The 20,319-nt window shown below is 38.0% G+C and overlaps 2 protein-coding genes across 2 annotated transcripts; both read right to left on the bottom strand.

Annotated features, from left to right (window-relative positions):
- Positions 1 to 963: 963 nt before the first annotated feature.
- On the bottom strand, positions 964 to 5,979 carry chrna9a (cholinergic receptor, nicotinic, alpha 9a; the record flags this gene model as incomplete). The annotated part of the gene is made up of 6 exons (XM_014980855.2): positions 964 to 2,104; positions 2,192 to 2,793; positions 3,983 to 4,334; positions 4,475 to 4,655; positions 4,745 to 4,899; positions 5,794 to 5,979. Coding segments are annotated over 6 exons (1,647 nt in total), but the record flags the coding sequence as incomplete, so codon positions are not given.
- Positions 5,980 to 12,166: 6,187 nt separating this feature from the next.
- Positions 12,167 to 16,120, bottom strand: rhoh (ras homolog family member H). Its single transcript, XM_014980856.2, has 2 exons — positions 15,822 to 16,120; positions 12,167 to 14,921 (listed from the first exon to the last, which is right to left on the bottom strand). Exon 2 carries the CDS (start codon positions 14,507 to 14,509, stop codon positions 13,922 to 13,924), a length of 588 nt encoding a protein of 195 aa, XP_014836342.1. The 5' UTR covers positions 14,510 to 14,921; positions 15,822 to 16,120; the 3' UTR covers positions 12,167 to 13,921.
- Positions 16,121 to 20,319: the final 4,199 nt, after the last annotated feature.

Genomic DNA, 20,319 nt, shown 5'->3' on the forward strand with positions numbered 1-20,319 from the left:
AGCCACTAAAGGCTCTGGGGATGTGGAGAGTCCAACAAGTGTTTGCAAATGTATTAATTCCTTTATTTGACAATGAAATATACATTCAACTATTTTAATTCTGATGGCATTTCAGGATTTTTTTTTTCTGTCCAAGAAGTCTCCCTTCCTCAACAGACCGGTAAATTCTTGTTTGACCTTTGATATAGTTTGGTTCACATAAATATGTTTAAATAAATGTGCCTCCATGTATATTCTGTAAAAATGTAACTGAATCCTTTATTATAATTGCAGCATGCCTGCCCTTTACAAGCTCTCGAGGGAATTAGACAAGCCAACTCCATAAAATACAGCAAACAGGCTTCTTTTTTTTATTTCATTGAGTTTGTAAAGTTTTATTGTCTCCCAATTTTAGGCCTCTTTATAGGCTTCCGAGAGAATACTCCTTACACGCTGCTAAAATCCTTTTTGGATGGAAATTATGCCCTTGAGGTTTTCAGCCTAGTTTTTAGGTTCTTCATAGTGACGACATCCTGGCTATGGATTCAGTCTATTTCATTCTACTTCTTCTAGATTCAGCAGCTGCATCCAGAACTGGATTATAATACCCTGATCTCCTGTTTATCCTTGTGGTGGTTTGGGCATTACACTGGAGTGAGAGCTCTTTTGTATTTGTAGGTCATGCAGTGTCCCTGCAGTGGACATTGCATGTCTACCTTTGAAAACCACTGCAGTTGGTCCTCAGATATTACCTTTGCATCTGCTGCTTGATTTCCAAGAAGAAGAAAAAAGCAAGATTGCCATGCATCTCTGTGCAGGTGGTACTCAGCTACACGTACCCCTAAACTTGACAGATGAATGTCTCAGTTTTGGAAGTTGTTACATTTTAAGGAAATGACGACAGAGGGGATTGTTTGAATGTCACCAGTGGTTTTGTATCCTGTGTGCATGCGCTTGAATCCCAAGACAACCAGTAAAGCAGCATTTTATGGAACAATATCAGACTTTTATTTTTGATTGAACCCTTTAAAAGAGTTTATCCAAACATAACAAGTGTGTGCACTGGGAGGTAGATTTGAATTTAAAGTAATAACTCAGATAGAACATAGTGAAAATCTATTATTTCTTTCTGAGTGTCACATTTAAATATCAAAAGCTAAACAGAATTTTAAAATTAATAAACAATAACTATGCTTCTGCTTTGTTCGGTGATTCACAAAAAAAAATTGCCTCAGTGACCTTACCACCATTATTGATCACGCACACAGCTAATCCAGTGTTTGTTGAGTTGACAGTGCAGTCATATTCAATAAGATAAATATTAGAACGCATTTAGAAGGGGCTTGTTTTACCTCTTGAAAAAAATCCACCTTAAACATACTTTCCATTAAGCCCACATTTCTGTTTTAAAAATGTTTTTATTGGTCTGATGTAATATTTCAATCTTAAATGTTGTGTTGTCATTAGATGTAAGCAGAAAATAAAGGCTTGAAAAATATCAATCTTTTATTTAGCCAATATAAGTGAACATAATTAACTGAAATAAATGCTTTCAGTAATCTTCTAATTTATTGGATATGACTGCACACAGATCAAAGTTGGAAACAGCGTCTGTCTGCTTAACGTCAGAAACACAATGCCTACAGCTGGATGTCTGACTGTTACCTCGTCAATAATGCAGAGTCCATGCATGTTCGAGGGAAGAGCCTGGATTGTCTTACCGCTCCAGTGCGTCGGGACACACGCGAGCACACCTGACTTTAACTACCCAAGAGGGCTGGAGGAGGCTTTAGGTGAAGAAAGCTGTTAGATCTGTGTGCAGCAATGTGACGAGAGGGGAAAATTCATCTTTACAACCACACTCATTGTCTTCTTGAGAACAATACGGTTTTATAAGATGCAGATGTCGCTGAAAGTAGTAACACTGAGGACCCAGTAACGCCGGAGGACTTTGTCAGGACGCCTTGGCAATGATGAGGATGCTCATGAGAAACACCATGACGAAGAAGATCCACATAAAAAATCTATCCATCACCTTGGCAACTTTCTTCCACTCTGCTACCTTTGCACAGGTGGCTCTCTGCTCTCGGAAGCAGTTGGCAATGTACTGGATGTTTTTTACCACCTTGAAGAAAAACACAGAGGAGTTAAAACAAACCCTCAATAAAAAAAAAAAATAAAGTGTTGATATCCTTTAAAAAGAAATCTTCACCTGTTTATGTTGGAGGCAGGGACAGCAGCAGGGGCAGGATGGGAGCTGAATTTTCTCTGAAGAGTAGAGATTTTGCTCCTTAGCCCCCCCGTTCAGGTGCTGAAGGTTTCGCAGGTGCGGAGGAGCCTGGAAGTCCAGTTGGTCCCGTCTGATGTGGTGGAAGTGTTGAGAGGGCTCTCGTTTCAGTTCGCCTCGCTCCAACGTGGAAGCACGGTTGTTGTGGTTGTTGTAATAGTGATATCTACCGTCGGCGTTGCCGTTCGCGTGGCTTTTGTAATGCTTGTTGTGATGATGGCCATTGCTGTACTTGTACGGCTCGCCGTCGTGATGGTAGAGGCCGTTGTGGCAGCTGTCGTCATAGTAACAGCCCTTATCGCCCATGGGCTCCTCCGGGTACAGCGGGGTCCTCTCGCTCTCCGGTGTCGTGCAGTTCTCCCCCACTTCGTAGACGAAAAAGATTTTCGACATGTAGTCGATGATTAGCACTTTCGCCCACTGAGGAACCGGTTTGGCTTCTGCGCCACAGAAATGGATGTTCATGATGAAGATGGTGAGGGACGTGGAAGCTGTGATCATAGTCATGGTGGCAATGTAATACTTCCCTTCAGGACAGGACGGAGAAAACGACACATTTAGGGAGCGTAATACTCCACCATATCCAGAAGTTAAAGCTGTAAATCTCATTTATATCAATATTTCTGTCAAACAGAGGATTAAAAAAAAACTCTCTAAGCCATCTAGTATAAAAATTTTACAATTAGTTTCAACAGTTTCAACAAAATTTTGGCATTACTGTCGATACTAGAGAGAATAACAAAACAGAAAGCTCCAAAGTACACATTAGAGAACTTCAGCAAATAGGTCAAAAGTCTCTATAACAATCAACAGAATCTATATGTTATGCGTTGCATAACATATAGATTCTGTTATGTGAGACGTCCACCACGCATGTGAGGCCTGCTGGGAAAAACTATTTCCTGCCATAACACTGTGGAGTTTGGTAAAAAAAAAAAAAAAAAAAACTTCAGCTGGGACTGTGTGAGATGATGAAAAGGTTTTGGCAACAGTTCATTAAGTACAGCGAAGGATTTGTCCTCCTGTTCCTCCTTAAAAAGCCTTGGGAATCTCATCAGAGTGCAAGCATTTACATATACATATCTACAGTCATACTCAAAGAATTTGAATATTTAAAAATTAGCGGTGTTGAGTCTTGTTAGTCAGATTGAAATTGCCCTTTGAAAATATCAACCTTTAAGCAGATAATAAACACATTTGTGTTTTTAAATATAGTGCTTTTATTGATGTAAAGTGATATTCTAATTTTAAATGTCATGTTTTCTTTAACTGCAAGTGGAAAATCATCAAAATCAACATAAATAGAGGCTTTCAAATATTTGTGTGTAACTAATGCGTTTCATTTTGTGATAAGTTTCACACAATATGTATAAACACATGTGTGTCAGATTTGTCTTTTTTCAAATATTTCCTTAGTTTGAGCAGTGCTAAAATAATTTAATAACCCATATCTAAAACCCAACACCATTGGGTTTCACTGGCGTGAAATCTAATGCCCTGTGAAAAAAACACAGAATCTTTAAAGAGAAGCACTCAACAAAAATGAATCACAAAGAACTGAAAAAGTCTTAGGAAACTTTTTTCTTTGCTTTTCACCTAATTACCTTTTCACTTAATTTAAATTTTTCATTTAACTACACATGGCAGCTCTACATTTGTAGCTAACTCCCAAATGAATGCACGTTGACCTAAAGTTGGATAAGAACTGGTTCAGACCTATGTAGGGCATGCTTTCAGCAGGAGGCATGCTCTCAGCCACCAGCAGCTGAAACACGGTGAGCGCCAGCAGCACCGTGACCCCCAGGGACACCTTCTCTCCCGAGTCGGCCGGCAAGTAGAACCCCAGCGGAGCCAGGAACGAGATGAGGAAGCAGGGCAGGAGCAGGTTGAAGATGTAGAAGGAGGAGCGGCGCTTAAGGAGCAAAGTGTAGGTGATTTCTGTGTACGGGTCCGAGCAGCAGCCATACATCATGACATTCCTGACCGCAGGCATGCCGTGACACTCCCACTCCACGTTCTCCACAAAGTCGGACAGGTCGCCGCTGTCCATGCCCAAACTGATGTCCACCTGCGTGGAAAATTATTTCATTTCTTAGTGTGTGCTCCCGGAATGGACAAGGGATCCTTTTAATATGTTTCTATTGCCTGATCCACAAGAACTATTTGTTTTAATGTCCTCCCCTTTTTGAGTGTCCTGCTTCCACACACCTGGTTGCCATTGTAGGTCCAGGAGCCAAAGGTGAGATTGCACGACTGCCAGTCAAAGGGGAAGTAGGAGACGTCCACCACGCATGTGCTCTTCGTGATGGCCGGGGAGTCCCACACGATCTCTCCGTTATAACGAAGCTTCACATTAGTGCTGGGCGACTCTGAGGACTCCTCGTCTGCTCTACAGTAATAGAACGAAGATAAAAGACACATTTATGGACGTTTTCTTATTTAACGTCTGTTTCATCTTTTTTGCTTCAGATTACAGACTTGTTGTAGAGAACGATGTCAGGTTTCCAAACCAGATCACTGGGGATGTTAATCATCTCTAAGTCGTCGTAGTCCTCTTTGTCCCATTTCAGGTAGGCATCGTGCCAAACCTGCCTTATCCACAGGTAGGTGGTGAGCACCTGGTTCCTTTCGTCCTATAATACATGCAATTTCATTAAAATCAGACAATTTAAGACATCTCAGTCTAGAAAGTCAACGCAACTCAGACAATCTATTACTATAATCTATTCTGCAGACGCAACGAGTTTTATATTTAGTACATTCCAGTCTCTGCATTATTCAAAAAAGTAAATGTTCGAAGAAACTTCTGATGCACCCACATCTTCAAAGAAACATATTTCCTTTTCCTTTGAGAGATGTTACCAACTTTCAAGTTTTGAGGGGGTTTGAATTATGTGCTGAAGAGAACATAAACCTTTTATCCTTTTTGATTTTGTCTGATTTTTAATTGCTATTTTATAGCAGCCACTTTAATGTTTAATATTTATTCATTATGTTCAGTATTTTTTATTATTATTTCATATTTAAAAAATTTAATTAGATTTTGACAACTCTTAATGACTCCATCCATCCACCCATCCATCCATCCCAGTTTATCCCTGTAAGGTCGATGGTGCCTCGCAGCAGTACATCTTGTATCTTCCAAAATAAAAATTAAAAACAAAAAATAAAGAAATCTTTCTTCTAAACACACTCTTATGTTTCTCAGTAAAACAAAAGACAGATGTGAAACATTATCAACAGAGTTTACTTGCACAAGAAATGAAATGTTTTGCCCAGCTGAAACAATAACCTACAGGAAGAATTGATCCATGATACCCAGGTTAATTATTTGTATCATTAGATGTAGCTATTTCTGATAATGTAAAGTGAAAATTGCATATCACAGGGCAATGCCACTTTTCCCTCAAAAAATGGAGAAAATCCTGAAATGCTGTATAATCCAGCGCAAATTCTTACATTTTTAGGCTCACAGCTGTGGTTTTCTGTTTGTGGATGACGTCTTTTGGAGTGTTCTCTGTACTCACCATGTCTTTGATCTGTGACAGCGTGATCTGAAGGGAGACATTGAGGGCCTTGTCTGTGTCCTCCACAGGTCTCAGAGCATTGGAATAGTCCTCCATCAGGTCATTCAGAAGCTTGCGGGCATAATGACCCTGAGCACCGTGGGACACTGAGCACACACAAAGAGGTAAAACATAGAAAAAAATATGTTAGAGAGGCCTTTTCATTTCTGAATCTAGAACAACAACAAAGGAGGAAAAGCAAGGCAATTGTTAATAAGACAAACCTTTCTGCAAAACTAACCTTGCACCAAAAGACTTATCCAAACCATCACTGCTGTCCTCCTCATTTTTTTTTTTTTTTTTTTTTGCTCCTCTCTCGCAACGTGATCAATTATTTAGTACAGCGGTCACCAAGACCTGCCGGGTCCAGACCCAGAGCGTCACTCAGTTTGGATCTCGGTTCTGCACCGGTGAGACAGAACCCTACGAGACCACAGAACGTTCCTGAAGTCTGACATCCTGTCAGAGGCTCTGAATGCTTGGCTGGCTGTTAGTCGCAGATCGCATCTGTCTCTCTCTATGTGTAATTGCTGCTGCGGAACAGGACCTGGGACATCACACACACTCACACACACATACTTTGATATCACATTGCACAATGTCTCCAGGTGAAATGTGATGCCCGACGTCTTCTTCCACTTGTGTACATGACCACAAGCTGTACGACACACACACACACACACACACACACACACACACACAGAGCCGGACTGCGTTACACAGCGACATTATGTCCTGTCATTCAAAACGAACACACACACACACACACACGCACACACGCATTCACACAGATGTCTCTGAGGATATTTTCTCAATTGATGATCAGTTGTTCCAGTGTAATAAGACTGTTTGCAATTTGTTGAGCAATTACAAGATTTTTAATTTCCTTCTGTCAGTAGATTATATAAAAAGGAAAAGCTCACTGATCCTATTAGACATCTTGCAAAAACAGAATATCTAAGAGTCATTCAAAATAATACTTTTGTTTATATTCTTTGTGTTCAGATTAAGATTTTATTCATTCGTTTGTTTTTGATAAAATAAAAAAGGTTTAAGTAATATTTGCTGGATTAATTTTACTATGTGATAATTTTTTTTATTCATTTCAAGTATAAATTATCTACAATTTCTAAATGTGGCCTTTTAGAATTTAACCAAATTTGAGCAGCAAGAAAAACATGTAAACTGAACAAAGAATAAAAACCAAGAGAGGAAACGGATGAGGCTTTGTACATCGGAGGGCCAACTAGTGGTCCTCCTACAATCCGCTCTGCCAGCTTAGTTTTAAGCTAATTTTACATGTATGCGCTGCTGCTGTTTTAAGTTACATTTAGATAACTTAAAATGTTATTTTCAGACAATACACAGTAAAATGAGGGTGGTTTGAGGGAGACTTTGAGCTTCTAATGTGTTTCACTGTTTCTTTAACTGAATGAAATTCTGTTGACTTGAAGCTTTTGTTTGAAATTTCAGAAACTAAAGTAAAAAGAACATTTTCTATATGAAGTCTGTCATTTTTTTTTTTTTTTGCTTTTTTTTTGTTGCTTTTTCTTTCAAATTTTAAAGTTAAAAACATATTTGTTCTAGTTTTGTTTTTCTCCAATTTGATGTACAAGTGGTAGAAAATATGTACATTTTCTACCAGCTCCAGGACACAACTGTCCCAGAGCTGACTTTACATGTCCTCTATAATTAATATGTTACCACTGTAGCCTTAGCACTTTTTTAACCTGAAATCAGTTTATTTCTAAGAATAAAAGCAGAAAAATCTGCAACATTACAAAATACTGGCAAATGTTACTGACATTGTGCTCCGATTCCGCAGAGAAACTGTGATGTTACTGTGTCACTCAGTTTCTGTGGTACTGAGCTCACGCAGGACAGGTGTTTCCTGTGTGCATCTAAGAGACTGTGTGCATGTGTGTGTGTGTGTGTGTGTGTGTGTGTGTGCGTGTGTGTGTGTGTGTGTGTGCGTGTGTGGGAAAATAAGCCATAGTGTAAGTCAGTGGCAAAAATTAATTTCTGCAAACCATAACCACTTTTTTCTTGTTTGTTTGTTTTATGATCAGAGAAGGCTTTTTGCAGATTTTTTTGCATGTTTTTCTGTCTGGAACAAGATGATCTATCAAGAAAAACGTGTTAAGAGAAGGTTGGAATATAAGCTTGTGTCCTGATCGATGAGAAGCGTGATACAACAAACACAAGAAGAAGAAATGCTTCGAGTTTTCGCACATCAGCAAAGGAACAAGGACTTGTCTGGGTGCTGGTAGCCTTGTGGGTGTTTACACACAAGCACTGTGAAAAGAAGAATATATTAGGTAAACGTCACTTTTAGCCAGTTGGATTTGCTAAGGAAAAGAAAGACTCATTAAAGACTTGTTGCCAATTTGTTCAGTTAATCAAAAATCTTGTTTTTTAATGTGTTGTAATAAATTCAGCCCTGTTAAGAGGCAGGCTACAAGTTGCTTCAACAGAGTGATTCATAAAAACTTCACTCTATTCAAGCTCCATGTAAACAGAAATTTAGTCTGGACAAAAAAAATGGGAGCAAATTGAACTTTAAATCTCACTAATGCTATTAGCATTTACTAATAATATGATGCATTAAAATTTAAATGAAAGTGGCTGTGAAGCTTTTATAAACTCATTAATGCTGTGTCTCTGAATGTCGTACCATTTGAATAATGAAGGTCTCACATTTTCATCTCCGATGTTTTTAGACGAGAGCAGACATGGCTGTGACAAACTAATCCAACAGCAACATGAATATAACCAGTTTTTTTTATTTTTTATTTTGTGTTTCCAGTAATAAATGCTAACAAAGCAGCAAAATGAGAATTAAATATTAAGATTCAATTAGGAATTACCGGTTGATAACATCAGTGCTTATATACAGCATATGATGGATATTAAGGGTATCCCCTGTGTTCTAAACAACTTTGCTTAATCTGCTAAGATTGTTTCTTTTTCAGCCTGTATCAGCAGGCCATGCATCTGAGAGATGATATCCATCTTCTTCCTTAAACCAAAGCTCTATAGTCACTGGTCTTCTTACTGGTCAGAGTTTGACAGGGTTGCATATATCTACGAGAAACCAAAAGTTTTGCCTGCTACGGAAACAGTTGCAAACATGTGACGTAAATGTCTTCATCTGAGGATGTGCAAAGCACTTCTCCACAGATGACTGTGTGCTCAGCAATTTCTTGTGATAACCAGAGCTTCTGTTTTATTTCAGGCTGTCCTCTTCCTAAACGAAGGCTGCATGATTCTGTGAGGGTTGAAGTCGCCTACTCAGTAAAAACTGCTGAGTTATTTCTTGATCCCCAATAGGGAGTGTTTTAATAAAACAGTAGATCACAAAATGTGAAAGAGGCTAGAAGGGGCTTTGCATAGAAACCCAGACTGTGCTGAACCTCTTCCACAGGAGGAAATAAGAAACGGATGGTAAAATTGTTTTGTATAATAATGTTAATATCAGTGGGTTAGGTTTAGTTTGCACCAGAGAACAAGTGTGGTCACTCAAGCTCAAGCTAGCATTAGCTTCTTACCTAAGCAGCTAACACAAGCTAGTGCTAGTCATTTTTAACATTTATCTTCTGATCAAAGTCAATAAAGACATAAATATCTTATACAATGCATTATTTTTAGTCTGAACTTTGTTAACCGTTTTCAAGTGTTTGGCACCAAGTCTTATTTGACATAATCAAGATGTTTTCATTATTCAATCTGAGTGAAGTTTTTAGCAGAATAGAAGAATCCTTTATTTTCCCACAGTGGGGAAATTCATGTGTCAGTCCACTTGTTGTTTTGGCCACTTTCACAACTAACCAAGACATCAGTTTGTTGAATAGTCAGTTTGCATTCACTCAGTAAACAAACTGCACCAAGGTTTTCCTCTGGACAGGACTTCACTTGTTTGGCTTGAACCATCGTTCAGCTGAGCTTTCACACCTGCCCCAACAAAGTGGGGACTATCTGATTAAAACCATCTTTTTAATGCGGTCCAAACAGATTTGGTGTGAAAACAACGTCAGGGTAATCAGGTTGATTGGAAGCTGTAAAAACAGCATGTAAGTCAGCTGCTTAAAAGACCAGTAAAATTCTGAGGTAAGTCCATTGAGATCTGGAAGCTGTGGATCAGTCATTGGACGATTGAGACACTTGTGAGTTCATTTCCAGCTATATTCAATAAATTAAAATACGCATTCCAATGAGGCTAATTTGTCTGATTAGAAGTACATTTTGAAAATTGACCATCTGTAAACAGATATTAAACATACTTTTCATTAAGGCTACATTTCTGTATTAAAAGTGTTTTTGAATTGAGTATATTAAGTAAATATTCTAATTTTAAATGCCAGGTTTTCATTAACTGTAAGTGAAAATCACCATAATTAAGAGAAACAAAGTATTTTAAAAAGCCATTTGTGTGTAATTGATATGTGTTTCATTTAGTGACAAGGTTCCTGAAATTAATTGACTTTTCAATAATATTTAATTTATTTAATCAGTCCGTAGTGTTGCAGATACATTTCAGAAAATCTTGGTTAGGTGTTCAATAAAATACTAGTTTTATGATTTTTTTTATGATGTTCATATGTTCTGTTTTAAAATTTTTGATGTATTCAAATGATAAAAGAAAAATTAAAAAGCTTAGAAACTGCAATTTATGCTATCTGGCATGCCCAGTCACCACATCTAGATAAGAAACAAGAAAATATGTTTAAAAAAAAAAAAGCTCAGACTTTTTTCTTTACAATTTGTTAAAAGTTTGCTTAATTGTTAAACCACTGAAAACATATTGGCTGTGGGGGTAAAGTACCAATCAAGACAACCCACAGAGCAAAACTGATTGAGCCTCGTCACCATGGCAACGTGAGGTCTCAAGCACGTCTGGCTAGCTTTCTCTAAACCGACGGCGGGGTGAGAGGTCTTGTAGTCCTGCAGCAGCAAATGAAAGGCAAGTATTATCAAAGTTATTTGCTGCATCTGTGTTGTGGCCGCTGTTCTGTCAAAATGTCGGATCTGATGAAGAAAAGACCGGCTCACCAGCCCCTCGCACAGATCCCCCCCGAGGCTCCTTCAGATGTCAGCACAGGAACTACCGCTAACCGTAAAGTAGCTCGACACCCACAGTTCAGTACAATGCCTGTGAGAGTGTGTACATGTGTGTATGTGTGTGAGAGAAAGACACTCAGACAGAGAGATAAAGGGATGAGGCATTGTGGTAGCTGTGGCAGAGAGAATAATGAGACATAAAAGACGTGACCACAGCACTGCGCCAAACACACTGAACTTTAAAGTCGAGCGCTTCTCTTTTCTTATTCAGAACGAGTTGAGGCAGAAATAATTGTGGAGCCACAATTAAAAATATTGTGGATTGAAAATAAAATCTTAAAGCTAGCATTAAAGCATTGAAATAGTTTTAAACGTCCCTGTTCAGATGGTCCAGGTTTTGTGCGACTGTTTTTGAAGCACTTGTAAGCGGGCCTGCAGAAACAACTAAGAGAAGAAATTTGTGAGAAATAACAAAAACGAAGCTGAGGGTTGCTATATGTGTTTTTGTGAAATGTTTGTACATGAGAGTTCATGTGTAGACTGGGATGTGGTTAGGTGTTTTTAAGCATATCCTTGAAAAGTCTTGATGGTGCCACTCATCCTCAGCGGCTCTGAACACCACATGAAGACGAAGAGGCACTCAGAGAAAGAGCGGGAGAAAACATGAGGGGGAAGGATTGGTTTCTCTGAGCCCTTTTCCTGGTCGGCTCCGTTTTTTTATGAGTGTGTTTTGTTCTGAAAACGTCACTTTTAGTAGTAAGTAACTTTCTCAAATGTCACATAAGAACATGCATGGCAACATTTGCACGCATTTTTACACATAACACAACCTGAACATACATTATTCCTTATTGGCAGAACCCCAGTACTTGATTTGAGCTGCATAGCTAAACCTAAAAAGATAAAACTTATCTCTAATCTAAACCTCCCTGCTTTACTTCTCCTGACTCTATGTGGGTTTAAGCAAATGAAAATGTCTTACGCTGTTAATGCTGAGATATGAGATGCAGTTTAATCATGTTTATGATTGCATGAATATTTTAAGATATGGAGAAAAAAGAGCAATAGTTTCATTTCTTTACCGCTGAGCTGCTATCTAGACATATCAGAAAATATGTCTAGATGTTTCAATCCCCCCTTTTTTTGTAACGTTTCACTGAACTATCATTACTTTTATTGGGAGAGGGTTTTGTTTTTTAAAGCAAGTAAATACACGATAGGATTTTCTATTTAATAGCCTGACAGGCCGTAGACATAAAAATGCCACATTTGTAACTCTAATTCAGAACAACACAAGTTTTATTTAAAGATGATAGAACAGCTTAAAATCCCACAATGCATGTTATATTTTAATGTTAAAGACTTGCACCACAAATAAATTCATCACAAAAAATGTTGGTGCAAGAAAATACTGAACCAAGTGTTTACAATAAGGATTTAAATGTAACATCTTACAGTGTTTGGTTCCTACATGTTGAAATTCAATCCAAGAACATCCAACAAAACCAAGAAATACAGAGAGACCTCACAGAAAACCCACAAATTATTTTCTTTTCATTCTTGTACATTGGAATTATTGCAATTTATAGCAGGAACATAATTTCATGCATTTACTCAAACCTTAGACAGTCTGCAAGCAAAAACTAAAAATTGTGTTCATTGAAGCTAAGATTTAGCTTGTCACTTGTTTCGTGAAGACATTAAGAAATTTGAACATTAGAAAGAAAATTAAATATATCACACACATTATGCTTGTGATTTTTCATGTTATTTTCAAAAATGACTGAATAGATAAATGTTTCTAAAAATAAACACTTTTTTCCCCACTTTATTCTTTAGCTGGTTCAGAACTTCTATAAAATTATTATTTTTTTTAAAAAAAACATAATATTTTTGATTTACAGCTCAAAAATATTAGCACCTCCTGCATGTTTAGATTTAAAATTATTTTCCTTCAACCCGAGAAGTTTGTCAATGATCGGAAATGAGACGGACGTCTCTCGAAAGGTAACAAAACAACGGAAAAGCAGTATCAATACAAAAAGAATTGTTCAAATGGTGTGCTGTAAATTATTTTCAATTTTAAAACACTACTTGCATTAAGCAGTAATATCCTTTCTATAATTGCTAACCAGCTTTTTGCATGTCTCCTCTGGTATTTTGATGAATTATCTCTAGTTTAAAGCTCCAGATCTCTGAGGCTGGAGGGCCTCTTTGTCATCACCCTAATCTTTAACTTCCCCTCAGATTCTGAGGACAAGTCAGAACTCTGACTAGGCCGCTCCAAAACGATATAATTGCTTCAATTCAGATGAAACATGTTCGGAAAAACAAAACATTACTTTAAACCCGAGTCTGCCAGGGATATGAATAATTTTGGGCTTTGCGATGTATTTATGAAAAACATTTTATTTTTAGGCCACCTGACAAAACATTTCTCTAGAAACAAAATTTTAAATGTGCTTTCTTAGCTGAAATGTATTTCCAACATAATTTAAATGATTTCTGACTGCTCACGCAATCACAAAGTAATGGTAAGGGACCCGAAATTTTATTAAACCTGATTCAGAAACATCTGGAATGACATTGTTCTGGCTTCATGAAGCCACATCCAAAAAAATGCTGCATTAATGTATTTGTGGTAGTAGAGAAGCATATTTCTTTAAAATTTCAATAAAAAAGTTCACTTGCTAAAGTAAATCCTAGTCTGAGATGAAAACAACCTTTTCTCTTTAAATCCAAAAAACAATATTCTGTTTGACATACTACAAGAACAAACATTTATGACTTGATCCCTGAAGAAAAGTGTCCACCCCATATGCTGGTTTCTCGGTCAGTGACGTCATTTTTTTTTTTCAGTGTTCTCAGTTGAAATATGTTTGAGTTTTCGGGGGGGTATTAGTGAAGTACAGCCTAGTATGTCAGGAAGTCGTGTTTGGGTCCTTACATCTCGTCATGGCTGACTGAGTTTGAACAGCATATCTGAAAAAAAAAAAAAAAAAAAAAACGGCAGCAAGATCAAAGTCAAAGGTCAAAACACTTTGCACTGGTTCATGCTGAACATGCGCCTCCTTTCCCGTTTCTTGTGCTTGTTAAAAACTGTCCTCACAGCGTACTCAAACACCTGCTGCACGCCACGGTTGCTCAAGGAAGAGCACTCCAGGTAGCCCTTGGCGTGCACCTCATGGGCCACACGTTTCCCCTCCGCCGGCGAGATGCAGCTGCCCCGATGAACTCCCACCTCCCTCAGGTCCGTCTGAGTGGCCACCACCAGCACTGGCACCCTGGGCAGGTTCTCCCGGACCTCTGCGATCCACTTGCGCTGGATGCTGGCCAGAGAGTTGGGGTTGGCCACTGAGTAGCACATAAGGACGACGTCGGCCTGCTGGTACGACCTCGGCCGGATCTGCTTGAAGTTGTCGTTGCCCGCCGTGTCCCACAGCCCGAGGCTGATCTGGACCCCGTCCATGTACACCTCAACACCCGTGTTTTCAAACACGGTGGGCTTGTACGAATCTGGGAAAGTCTCGGAGGTGAAGCGGACCAGCAGAGCCGTCTTGCCGACCGCGCAGTCCCCGACCAGAACACACTTCACAGACAGCTCGGTCAGGCCGTTCATGGTTGCCGTTGATTAACAAGCCACTCGGGTTGTCTTGGGTTCTTCAAAGAAAAGGTTAAGGTTTTTCTGTCAGGCTAGCAGGATGTAAGGTCCTCAAGTGTGAGCTGTGCTTTCGTACACTGCTGGCGGTTTTCATCACAGGCTATGCTCAGACATTCACTGATGAAACAAGTAGAGTTGCTCTCAGTGAACTGAACTGATCGATGTTGTCTCAAAGGTCTCATATGCAGCTCGCACCTCTGAAGCGGATGATTTACGCAACCTCTTGGTTCTTTAGGCCATCTCGGCTCATCTCACTTCCTTCCTCTTGCTCTCAGTAGCAGCATGGTCAGCTCAGGGGATTTCTCTTCGGTCCTCTCACTGACCATCAATCTCCCGGTCCCGATGTTTGTCGGTGAATTGGGACGGTCTCCTGGGAACAGGAGAGACATGTTAGAGACATGGAAAAATGCAACACGTTCACAATAGCCAGAAAGTTGAATGTTTTAGTGACCACTTGATGGTTTTTTTGAGTTTCTCGTAACATAAAAACGTTTGCAAACGCCCGATCTACCATGAATGTGTGAGCAACACCTCTTCCAAATTAGATAATCTGTGACAACATAAGAAATTTTTATACGGAAGTAAAGACATGTTTGCTTAGGTGTGACCCAGAATCCACAGTTTGAACCCGAAAACGTACACAGGTGCTTATCTTCTGAACCTCATCTTCAAGCTCATGTGTTTCACTGTCTGCACCTATTTTGTTTGCGTCTCTTTTACACAAAAACCTCCCGTTGTTCATTCTGCTGTCTACGCCTCATATCAGGCTGTTGCAATCTGACGTAGGGACAGAAACCATTGGCCTACGGGTTGATCCCTTATGGTATTACAGAAATGTTCATTTCTTCTGATCGCTTATGATTTTTCTGAGCTGATTTTACCATATTGGTGCACTTTTGTGAAGCAGAAAAAAAAAAACCCTCAAAACCACCGTCCATGTCATCGAGATGGAAAGATTTGCCATCGCGCAGATGGGACACATTAATCAGTGGATTTTCCACATTTCAGCTCAATGATCTCATATTTGAGAACCTTTGTTTGAGAAGATTAGGATTAGAACAAACAATTTACCTTTTTAGTATGAAATCCTTTTCTTTTTTCAGTTAAATTAACAAACTGAAACAAGTTTTATTGTCAAATTTAAAAAAAAAAACACACATCAAACCTGTTACCATAAAGTCATCAAGAACATATTGTTCCATTGAGATCAAGTATAAAAGACGGTAATCAAAAAAAATTCAACAGAAGAAAAGTGGATGTTTGGGCCTACCTTGTCAGCCACCCCAATCTTCAACGGGCGGATGTCGGCTGCTGCCTGTGAGACGTCACCGTGTTGAAAAGACAAAACGCCGACAAAAGTATCCGTTATAACTGAGCTACAACAAGCTGAACCTCACAGCAACGCAGGAAAGAAAAGTGCCAGATAATTAGGCCATCACAGATGTAAAAAAATACAGAAGCAGCCGCTGAAAGACAGTCGGTCATAGGTAGAGGAGGGAAGACAGAAAGTGCGAGAAAAGGCAAAGTAAAACACATCCGCTTGTTGGAGTGTGGAGGTGTGACAGATCTGCTGCTCGCCTCCCCCACAGCAGCTGTGTTTCATACGATACGGCTGCTTTTTTAATCTCTCTTCACAGTTTGGATCTTTTTGGGTGTGCTTCTGACAGCTGGTGCTCACTAAGATGTTTAGACACAAAAACAGCAGTGCAAGTGAAGCAAACATCACACTACTGACTAGCTGAGCTAATATTTTTTTTTACAAATATGTCATATAAAATTATCCTTTTGTCTGCATGTTTGTCAAAGACATAAGTAAAACGGATTTCTTATCATTTAATTTCAGGAGTTTACTTTTTGTTCAACATCCTGCATTTTTAGAGCGGATAGATCGCCACTGATTGTTTCTCTGAACAGAGATTACTGTAGAAATATAGTAAAATCTGAAATTTATTGCTGCATTATTATATTTGCAAGAGCTGTAAAAAAGGGCATTTTTAGAGCTTTCTTGACACGAGTTAAGTTTGAAACATACGGATAAGAAATTATTCATACACCTGGCAGATCTTTTTTTTTTAAGTAATCTTTTAATACCAACATGTTTCTTCTGACTTATTATTACCAAAGGCAAACAATAGAAATATCAATAAAAACATGCAAAATATCTCCTGGCGATATTAAGGTTTGAATTGCTGTAATGCCAATAATGATTTTTGTATTGATTATTGAGAAAAGTTTAAGTAACTTTTGACATTAAATTAAAATGTAAATGAAACAGATATCTAGTTTCAAACTTGATTTAAAATTGATTTTATCATATTCTGAGAGACATCTATTTACTTTGCTATCAGATAAAAGCTTCTTGGTCGAAAGTATTGAAATCTAAAAGATAAGGGTATGAATAATTTTGGGCTTAACTGTATCATTAGGTCAAACCAGGACTACGTTACTGTTCAGCAAATTTGTATGTTCATTTTAGAAATTTCTCTACAAATAAGGGCTTTCCAAGTCTTCTAAAAGAAAAAAAAACAGGCCCTTTATTCATCCATTAGTTGAGATCAATGGTTCTTAAACTGTGGTACATGTGCTGCTGTTGGTACATCAGTAGCCTTTAGTTGTACTCAGAAGAAATTTTGGTAGTATTTACAAGATACATATGCTGTATTGTAAAGCTACTAATCACTTCCAGTATGAAGTGAAGCAAATTACAGTGAACCCAAAACAACCAACTGTGCTACATTTATCTCCATGATTGGCACCTTAAACTGGAACTGATCTTTAACCCAGACCAGAAAAATTCTCAGTGACCAGACAAACTACTATTAGCAATACAATGTGTCTGTGTCTGATATGCTTCACTTTCACACACACAGTAGCAACATGTTTCCTAAAGATGGTTGCATAATTTTGTGTCTAAAAAAGACTGAACACAAATCATCACAACTTCAAGGAAATCTCCTGTTTTTACTGCAGCTGCCACTAAGCTGGCAGCCATATTGGATTTTGAGCCTGTGTTGGTTTGAAACCTTTCACTTTCCCAGCAAGAAAGCAAGAAGTGTCCTGTTAATGTTTTTAAATAAAAACTAACAAATAACAATTTCTGAGACTAACTAGTTAATTGAGCTGTGTCTTTCAGTGCAGTTAGACTGATTTTGTTTCACTTTTTTTTTTTTTGATACAACAAAACAAACTGAAAAACTCAAGTCAAGCTGCAGAGCTGTTGGCAAATACAATACCTGTCATAATGGTGAAATACTTGTAAAACCTGATAGGTACTAAAGCAATACATGTTTTAAAAAGTTTAAGAGCAGATGATTAGACATTAGATTACATTTTGACAGCTCAATAGTTTTTAGTGTTTCCACCAAGTCACAGAATGGAAAAGTTTTTTTGCAGAATGAGTTTTGTTGGGGGCTGGGTGTGTCTTTGGTTGTGTGTGGGGCGGTAAAAGGATCAGCTCAAACTCATAGCAATAACCGCTCGAGCAGTAACTCAAACACAAACATGTATTCGTACCTGTGTTCTCATCTCATTGATCCACTTCTCTATGAAACTTTAAAAAAAAAAAATCCCAACTTTGCTCTTTTTTGTCATGTAGACTAAAACATCAAACTTTCTGAGTCTATCTGAAGGATAAATAAAGACAAGAGCTGACAAACTAAGCAGGAATAAAAACTATTTTCATGAACGCCTAGTTTTGAAAGGAACGGCATTCCTTCTCTTTCTCTGGGATTTAATATGTTGTGGCTAAGACTCCAATAAAATGTCTTCATTATTCCAGCATGCAAGCATATAATAAATAAGAGAAACTTGAGGACTTGAGTCTACAATAAAACCACCTTATTTTCCATTTCAGATGGGGATCTTCAATGAGTCACACTTTACAGGTGTTAGGGAGCCTACTTTAAAAATATCTGATTTACCAGGGGAAAAAGTGAGTGAAGAAAAGTAAAAAAACAACAAATGTTTGAGTTACTGATTTCAGGCCACTTCTGTGTTTCCATCTGAGTGTTAGTGGCCAGCGGTAAATTTTAATAGTGGAAGAAGCTGTAAACTATTGGGGGGGGCGGAAAGCACTGTCATGTCAAATTATATTCTATAAACGGCATCCAACCTTTTAATGCTACATAATAAATAGTTTGTTGTTCCAGTAATATAGACTTGGTGCATCTAAGTAGCTGTGCTATGTGTAAAAGGTCCAGAAAACAATCAAAACAGGACTGAAAATGCATTTCTGGGTGCCGTTTTTCCTCTCCTCAATATTGTTCGTCTCAGTTATATGTTTCAAAGAGGGAGACAAGTTGCAGCACAATTAGATTGTGAAACTGTCATTGAAGTAAAAGAAAACTGATTTACAAAATTGCTAAATTTACTTTACTGTTGTTTGTGTAAAGGTGAATTACTGTCATCTACTGGATTATTGAGGTACTGCACAAAGAGAGCTGTATTTATATTATAGCCGAATATCAAGTCCTAAAGTTAATTTACACTTTTACTTAAAGTGTGTATGAAAAGTAACCGTGAACATTACATGTACAAGTTAAAATCACTAGGAAGTGTCATTTTCCTGTGAGTTCATGCAGTAGTCGCTATAATGCTCTTGCAGCACACAGTGAGATGTGTCTTTGCTATCCTCAGTTTTGCTGACATCTGTCACATTTTAAATTACATACCTCAATGTAGAACTTTAATAATGTACTTTGCAAATTGAAAGGTTTGTATTAAGCCAAGTCAAAAAATAAAAAAAGGATTTAAAGTAACCTGGTGACTCCATAATGTCACTCTTTTTGCTGAAGATCTCAAACTGTGACCTTGTGGAGAGATATTCATTTTGTGCTTAACATCTTGCATGGTGCCAAGATTAACATGGATGCTCAATCAACTTTGCCTGTCACAACCTTTACAAATGTTAACTTTTGCTGTAACTTTGTAACTGTTTAATTGTAGCCTTTTTCAGTCCAACTCCATTGACATCTTCTCTCGTCTTTCCCGTCTTAAAAAGTAGTTAAGGGAAATGGGCCTCCATTTCACCCAATATTTTTAATCCAGGCAAACTGAAAAGCATGTGTTACATGTATAATAATTATAATAATTAGGGGTTCCTATGGTAGTGGCATGGGTTTTGTTTTGTAAACTTTTAACGTGTGATCTTCATGCCATTGGAAGCAAAACTAAGATAAAGATTATTTTTTTAAATCTACTTTTAGTGTGAGACTACTGTGCTGCATGTTCTCTTGCCTTTCGCATTTACAAAAGTAGACAAATTGGCTTTGTGTTATACCAAGGGGAAACAGGAATTCAATGATTAAAACAATATATACATTATAAATGCTTCAGTGATATTTTTTGTTTGGAGTGCCAATAACAAAATGTACCCAAGCCAATAAGACTGGCATGGGTAAAAAAAAATTCAAATATTTTTTGCCTTGACTTTTTAAGCCTAAGTGAATTTTTATTTGATATTTTCAGTGGAATTTCACCATTGCATGTTTCCTCGTCTTTCCTGTTTTAAAGAGCAGCTTGGATAGAGGGTCTGTGTCACATTGTACTTATAAATAATAAGTAATTTACTACATGTAGTTTAAGTGATTTGGTAGCACCACCAACAGCTATGGGACTAATGATTTTTGCACTTTGTGTGACAAACTGCAGTAAAAGATTTCGCATCTTTACAAGGGGTGCCGATAATTGTGGAAGGCCCTGTTGCTTAACAGAAACCCTCTGAAAGAAGAATTCAATCGAACACGTCCAGAAATGAAAACACATACAAG

The sequence above is a fragment of the Poecilia mexicana genome, unplaced genomic scaffold, assembly GCF_051168715.1.
Source record: "Poecilia mexicana isolate PSO_F unplaced genomic scaffold, ASM5116871v1 scaffold_1, whole genome shotgun sequence".
Taxonomy (NCBI): Eukaryota; Metazoa; Chordata; class Actinopteri; order Cyprinodontiformes; family Poeciliidae; genus Poecilia; species Poecilia mexicana.